This window comes from Octodon degus, unplaced genomic scaffold (genome assembly GCF_000260255.1).
Source record: "Octodon degus isolate 3935 unplaced genomic scaffold, OctDeg1.0 scaffold00027, whole genome shotgun sequence".
Taxonomy (NCBI): domain Eukaryota; kingdom Metazoa; phylum Chordata; class Mammalia; order Rodentia; family Octodontidae; genus Octodon; species Octodon degus.
Window position 1 is genome coordinate 5,319,512 of NW_004524603.1, and position 7,634 is coordinate 5,327,145.

At 54.0% G+C, this 7,634-nt stretch overlaps 1 protein-coding gene across 1 annotated transcript in view; it reads left to right on the top strand.

Moving 5' to 3' along the window:
* The window catches only part of Wdr86 (WD repeat domain 86), a 30,852-nt gene that overhangs the window by 7,256 nt on the left and 15,962 nt on the right, over nucleotides 1-7,634 (top strand). Inside the window, exons 2-3 of the mRNA XM_004628977.2 lie at nucleotides 1,525-1,666; nucleotides 5,893-6,304. Coding sequence (XP_004629034.1) covers nucleotides 1,525-1,666; nucleotides 5,893-6,304 — 554 coding nt within the window. The remainder of the gene's footprint in view (nucleotides 1-1,524; nucleotides 1,667-5,892; nucleotides 6,305-7,634) is intronic.

Below are 7,634 nucleotides of genomic sequence, written 5' to 3' on the forward strand. Positions count from 1 at the left end.
ACACACACACACACACACACACAGATCAAAAAGGCTTTAAAACAATAGCCTGAATACAGTGACACGGGCCCCCAGCTGTGTGTGTTAGAATTCATTAGTTGCTGCTTCTGTGAAAATAGTTCCAAGACTGCTTTGATTCTTTGGTTTTCTAGTCTCTGAACTTCTCCAAGATGTACTCAGTGTTAGAACTCATTGTTAGAAGGTCTGTTAGAAGGTCACATCCTCCCCCATCTTTGCCTAGAGGTCAGCCCAGCTGCTGGGGACCCTGAGGGCTTCTAGGGTTGCTTGAGGCAAGCGAGGAGGAAGTACTGATCCCCACAGCCGGAGAGGAACAAGCGATATCGCCCTGCCCTGGAAGGCCCTGACCCTGCGTGGCCCTCTGTTCTCGGACCCCAGCCTTATTCCTTTGGAGTACCAACTGCTTGGCCAGAGAGGCCCCTCATGTCCCCAGCGTGTGGCCCCCAACTAGGTGTCCTCCGTGTCCCTTAGGGCACTGGGCCTGGTGACCATGGGCCCCTCCTGTTGACTCTTTCTGGCTGGACTGGGTCCTTGGAAGGCTAGAGGCGTCCTCACGGTCACCACCGTCCCCTGTCCCTATCATGGGAAGTGTAGCCTACTATTGCCCCATTGCTGGAGCCTGAAGTCCAAAGTCAATGTCCCCGGGCCAAATGAAAACCTGGAGGGGACAATCTGCTTGGTGGCTGTCAGCTCCTGTTGGCGGTGGCCACCCATGTGGGCTTCTCCGTGAGATCACAGTCCAGGCTTATCCTCCCCCATCAATACCCTCAGCCCAGTCACACCCCCATGCCCCTCTTTTGAGGAAGGTGACGATGACAGTCCTGTCACCTCACAGGATCTGACAGCAGCTGTTCTGCTGTGTCTCCATGTGAGAGAAAAGTCCCTAACACATAGCATCCACCAGGTGTTGCCAGTATGACCCCATCTGCATGAAGACATGTGCCATGGGGATTGTCCCTGTCCTCATTTCAAGTAAGGGACTAGCAACATGGGGACAGGTGGCAGGATGAGCCCAGGACAGGCAGTCACAGCACCAAGATCCTGCCCAGCTGCCCCTTTCCCTCCTGCCTCCATGATGTTGGTTTGCTGAGCATAAACAGCTCCAAGTTTGTAGAAAACTAAAAAGAGGAGCAGGGGATAGTGGTGTGCTCCTGTAATCCCAGCCCTCAGGAGGCCGAAGCAGGAGGATCACTGTGAGGCCAGGCTCAGCAGCATAGGTGAGTTCAAGGCCAGCATGGACTACTTAGTGAGATCCTGTCTCAAAAAACTAAACAAACAAGAAGAGGATGGAAGACGGAAGAAGAAAGGAGAGTAGGAGTGGATGGGCTTGGGAGGCCAGGTGGGTGTCCTGTTCTGGGTGCACCGGGGTCTTAGGCCCACCTTGTTAACTACGGAGGCTGCCCATCCTATACCCCTTGCCCTTCTCCTCTCCTTCTAAATCTTCCCAGAAGAAAGCAGGAGCTGGCACCAAACCTAGGGGTCACTCACATGTCACCTCGCCTGCAGGACACGAGAGCTACGTGACCTTCTGCCAGCTGGAGGATGAAGCTGCCTTCACCTGCAGCGCTGACTGCACCATCCGGAGGTGGGACGTGCAGACGGGCCAGTGTGTGCAGGTGTACCGGGGACACACGTCCATTGTCAACAGGTCAGCCTGGCAGGCAGGGTGGGCTAGGCCTCAGCCAGAGGGGGATGGAGGCCCGGAATGTGGGTTCTCTGGGGAACTCAATAAGTGGGAAGGAGCACACAAGCACCTGAGGCCCAGGACAGAAGTGTCTGCAGGCCCAAGTGCCAAGTGCCCCAGGCTGCCTGGGGCTTGGGAGGAGCAGTGGGGAGTTGCGCTGGTAGTCCTGTTCAGAGCTTGGCCCCATGCTTGTCCCTGCTGGGTGTGAGATGTGCCCTGCCTGCTGATGGGGACAGATTCCGGGGGCTGCACATTGGTACCCAGGAGCGGACTGTGCGTGCAAGGACGCTGCCCTGAAGATGCAGGCAAGGGTATTTTTAGCCTCTCTTTCCACGTGGCTATTGGCAGCACCCTCAGTGCTCCTTCTGTAGGTCGAGTTTTCCTTTCCTTATTCAGTTGGGGGAGAGCCAGGTCTTTGAAATGCCTTTGCTGACCAGGTCAGTTTGACACCCCACGTGACCTTTGATGGTCTCCCCAGGCTCCCAAGAGCATCCCGGAAGGGAGCTTTGGCCTGGGGGCCTTCAAGGCCATGTTGGTAGAAAAGCCCTGCCCGGGAGGTTTCCCCAGAGCCAGGCTGAGCAGGCACAGGGAAGAGGACATGCCACAGCCAGGGATCCGGCTGCTGTGTGGGCTCTGACGGCGCGTGGGCAACAGGAGCAGGCCGGGCATGGTGGGGAACGCCTGTAATCCCCACAGTCAGGACACTGGCAGGAAGATTGCTGTGAGTTCAAGGCCAGCCTGGTCTACTCTTACCTGCTGGAAATTATACTTTGCCGGGTCTAGTGTCCAAGGCACGCACATGCAGGCATGTGCACACGCACAGTTTACACATGTGTGCACACACATGCACACAAGCACAAGAGAAATGTGTTCACACAAGTACACAGCACATTACCTATGCATAGTCACACCTCACATACGTGTGAACACAGAAGCACAGCCTGGTGCATGCACACATACACACTTACACAAATGTTCATGTGTGCACATGCACACTTAGACACTATCCTCCTTTGCTGGCTGTCTCGATTCACAGATTCCGGTATACATGTGCAGGATGAAATATCTGAGTCCCAAGTGCCAGGACCCAGAGCCCACCTCCTCTTTCTGTTTTCTTTTGTTTCTCCTTTGCTGGCTCAGCCTGCCCTGGGGGTGGGACTGGCATGGCATATGGTATCGGGGATCGAACTGTGGTCCCCGTCCCCTGCACCTGCCTAAGCTTGCATGAGCAGGTGCTTTAGACCACTGAGCTAGCTCACCAGCCCCTTCCCGTTGTTTCTGAGATGGCCAGGTGTGTGAGCTGTGGACACTGGTCCTTTAGTAGCCTGCAGTCGTCACACACCGTGTCACACGCTCGGAGGACTCCGCCACCACCCCATGCCCAGCGCTGTCTCAGAACATCATGACTGCGTCACGGTGCACATCTGGGGCTGGCAGGACGTTGCGAGCTTGCCTAGCATGTGCCAGGCCCTGTGGTCCATCCCTGAACTGCCCTGGATCTCCCGTGTGCGCCAGGGAAGAAGCAGCCAGTCAGGAGAGTCGGGTCTGCATGCAGTTCCTGTCATTTCCATCACTTGGAGGAAGGGCTAGCAGGTGCAGGCCCTGCTGGGAGTAGCAGAGGCCATCAAGGGCTGGTGCAGAAGGGTCCTGGCTTGGGCTGGGCCTTGCTCCGTACCAGTAGGATGCACCAAGTTGCAGCTGCAGCCGGCCTGAGCGGCTTCCTCCCTGGGGTGTGGGGCCTAAGGACGGAGCACAAACAGCCTTTGAAGTTCTGTGCTAAAGTTGAACGGCTTGCTGTTTTCGTGGGGAGAAGTTCACAGAGTTCAGTAAAATGAGAAGACGTAAATATTTCCTGCCCAGGAAGCCTGCGCCTGAGGTCAGCCAGCTTCGCAAAATCAAGAGACCCTCCTTGGCCTCCAACCCAACAGTTTCCTGGCCCTGGCCAGTCCCAGCCTGTGTTCGCACTGGGCCTGTGCCCGGGAGCTGCCATCCCATCCGTGTGGGGGTCGACAACAGAATCCACTCCAGCCTACCCAGCTTTGCCCTGGTCCCCTGGGGGACACTCTGGAGCCAGTGAGGCAGAAAGGCTCTGGAATTCTTCACCGTGCCCCCAGAAATGCCTGTACCAGCCAGCGGGTCCACGCTGTTCCCACGGTGGCCAGCTGGTCCCACTTAGCCCAGGAATTTCCCTATTTTCCTTGGAAAGCCCTGTGTTCCCAGAAACCTGGGCAGAGCAGAAGGGGCAGCTGCCCACCTCTCCCTTCCATCTTGTGCTCCCCTTGTCTTGTTGCTGACACAAAACACCTGACACCCGACTTTAGAGGAGGAAAGGCTTATTTGGCTCCCAGTCTGTGGAGGTTTCACTCCGTAATTGGCTGGCGCCAAGGCAGGGCAGCATGGCAGACAGCCTCGAGGACGAGAGACTGTCCATGGCAAGCAGGCAGGCGAGAGCATGTTCACATCTTTCTGCCCTCTTGGCTCTAGGGAATGAGTGCCTGGCTTGCGGAGCACTCTGAATCTAATCCCAAGGAAGGAATCCTCCAGTTCACTCCGTTGTGGAGCTCGGAGCTCTGAACCTCGCTCCAAGTGAAGCCTTTCACCTTTGCAACTTGAGGCTGCAAAGGCTGCAGTCCTGCTGGTTCTTGTGCCCTCAGGCCATCTTTTCGGTTGTTTTCTTCTGAAGTACTTGGCTTTTTCTTGCAAGTCTTTTCAGCAACCGGTTTTTCTTCTGTCCCATCGTTGCAGGTTGAAGCTTTATTGGAGCTTCCTTTCTGGGCAAACTTGCAACGTTTTGAGTCATTCTGTTGGGCTCCTTGATTCTTCATATAAATCTGGTTAAAAGCCCCTAGTGGTAGCCACGCCACCACCTCAACATTAGGCTGCCTTGAAATTTCTTCTACAGTGCTGGAGATGGTGGCGCACACTGTAGTCCCAACGCTTGGGAGGTGGAGGAAGGAGGATTGCTGTGAGTTTGAGGTCAGCCTGAGCTACAGCCTTGAAGCAAGTTCAAGGCCAGCCTGAGCTGCATAGTGAAACCTTATCTCAAAAAGACAAAAGAGAGCAAGCGAGAAAGAAATTTCTGCAATATCAATTAAATCTGCCACACCTAATCTCAGTCTCAGATAAAATCTCTCTGGACATGCGCAAAACGCAGTTTCTGCCAAAGTATATAGCACATGTTGTCTGGAGTCCAACAGCAGGGCAGTCCTTCACAGCAGAATCTTCCCAAGCTGATCTTTCCCAGCAGGATTCCCATGAGTCTTCTGGTCTCCTGAGCTCTGCCTGGAATCTTCCACCAAGCGGAGGTCCAGCCGTTCAGAGCTGTTTTTATCAGCTGGCCTCTCCAGACTTTCCACAAACAGTTTCAAAGGCTTCTCCTGTACGGCATGGTCAGTACAGTTGGGCCCTACTTTTGGTACTAAATTTCTTAGTTATCTTTTCTCATTGCTGAGACAAAATACCCGACTCCCAAAGTTACAAGAGGAAAGGCTTACTAGCTTGCAGTTTATAGAGGGTTCTGTCCATAATCTGCTGGCCCCAAGGCAGGGCAGCATAGCGAGGCACATTGCAGAGGGGAACAGTCCGTAGCAGGCAGGCAGGCAGGCAGGCAGGCAGGCAGGCAGGCAGGCAGGCAGGCGAGAGCACACTAGCCTCTTGCTGCCCCTTCTATTGTATGCAGGCTACATACTCTAGGGCAGGTGTAGCACTCACGCCCTTAATCTGAGCCGGAATGGTGCCAAACCAGTCAGTGGACTGATTTAGTAATCATACCCCCTTAATCCTAGCACCACACACTAGATCCAGCTACCTGTGGAGAGCTGCACCTATGACTGCAGGAGGCTTTTTTGGGCGGAGGGATCTAGACACAAGCCAAAGTTATGCTTTCTTCATAGCAGCTCAGCAGTGTGGAGCAGCTGCCATGAGGGGAGAGAGAATACAAGGTCTGGGCCTTGGTCCCTGCTGCGTCTGAAGCTTGGTCTCTGCTGCAGTAGGGGTGAGGCCAGCAGGGGATTCTGTCAAGTAGGGGTGCCTGGCAGGGCACCAGGGAAGCTTCCTGGAGGAGGACATTTTGCCCTTGACCCTGGAAGATGAGTGTGGCAGGAGGCTGGCCCTCTGGGCACCTGTGGGAGTCGCCTGGGTTCTAGCAGCGCTCTGTGCTCTGACCCCTGAACTTTTACTTCTCGCTGCAGGATCTTGGTGGCCAACGGTCAGCTCTTCAGCAGTTCCTATGACCGGACTGCTCGTGTCTGGGCCGTGGACAAGGAGCAGGTGTGCCGGGAGTTTCGGGGCCACCGCAACTGTGTCCTCACCTTGGCCTACGCTGCCACCTGGGACCAGCCCTCTGCCGAGGAGGCTGCAGCTGGAGGCCTGCTGGTGACTGGCAGCACTGACTGCACGGCCAAGGTGTGGCAGGTGGCCAGTGGCTGCTGCCAGCAGACACTGAGAGGCCACACGGGCGCTGTGCTGTGCCTGGTGCTGGACAGCCCCGGCCGCACAGCCTTCACGGGCAGCACTGATGCCACCATCCGTGCCTGGGACATCCTGAGCGGGGAGCAGCTGCGGGTATTCCGAGAGCACCAGGGCTCCGTCATCTGTCTGGAGGTAAGAGCTGCAGGCTGCCTGGGGCCCCGCGCACCTGGAGCTTCCCTGCCTCTGTGTGCCAGCCGGGCTCCACGGCCAGGGCTCAGAGGCAGGGCTCAGGCTGTCTCCCAAGGCCTCCTGGGACTGGGGATGCAAAGTCGACTGTGAACCTGTGTCCTAATCTCTTTTATCATCACACCGGTCAGATTGAATTAGGACCATGGTCATATTTTCATTTCATTTTATTATTTTTGTTTGTGTTTTTAAAATACTACTGAGTCCTGGGATGGTGACTTTGTAGCCCAGGTTGGCCTCGAACTTGCAGTGATCCTCCTGCCTCAGCCTCTCAAGTGCTGGGATTACAGGTGTGTGCCACTATACCCAGCTAAGCTTATCCTTCTTAATGGCAGGGGAGTACTCTGCCATTGTATAAGAGAACCCATATCTTCTTTATCCTTTCATTGGTTGACATCCATGGTGGTTGTTGTTAAGATTTACCTATTAAAATCCGTGCCGCTATATGAGTACCGTGTGTAACCGATTGCGCCACTGGAGCTTCACTGTGCCGCTATAAACCTTGGTGTGCTGTAGCACTGAGGTACAATGCTTTTAATTCTTTCAGGTAGATACCAAAAAGGGGAATAGCTAGGTCAAGTGGAACGTCTAGTCCTACTCTCTGGAGGACTCTCCACTGATTTCCACAGTGGTCTCACCAGTCCGTACTCATACCAGCAGTGGAGACGTGCCTCCCCACAGCCCTGCCGACATCGGTTATAGGCCGATTCTTTATTTTTTATTTTGTTTTATTTTTTATGGATTTGGTACGGAGTCTCACTACACAGCTTGGACTCGTGATGATCCTGGATTTGGAGGCCGGGCACAGGTGCGGCACCACAAATCAAACTCTGGGCCCTGCGCTCGCCTAAACAGTCGCTTAGTCCACTGAGCTATCTCGCTGGCCCCAGGATTCTTTTCTAACTCTGTGAGATGTGTTATTGGAAACTTAATCAGGATCGCATTAATTCTTATAACAATTCTGGGAGTATGGCCTTTTGGCTGTGTTGGTTCTTCCCATCCAAGAAAAAGGGATCTCTTTCCATTCTCGTTTTTTAATTAAGTTTGTAAGTACACGCAGGTATACATAATGATTGCATTCGTCACAGGGAGTTTGTACCTGTGCATGACATATCTTGATTCTTTTTTTCCCTTTCCTCCATCCTCCGTCTTTCCATTTTCTGATATCCTCTTCAGTTGCCTCTTTTTGGAGTACCATAGTTTTCAAGTAAACTTTGATGAACTTTTTTTGGGTTCTTTCTATGTAGAGTGACATGTCATCTACAAATAATGATAA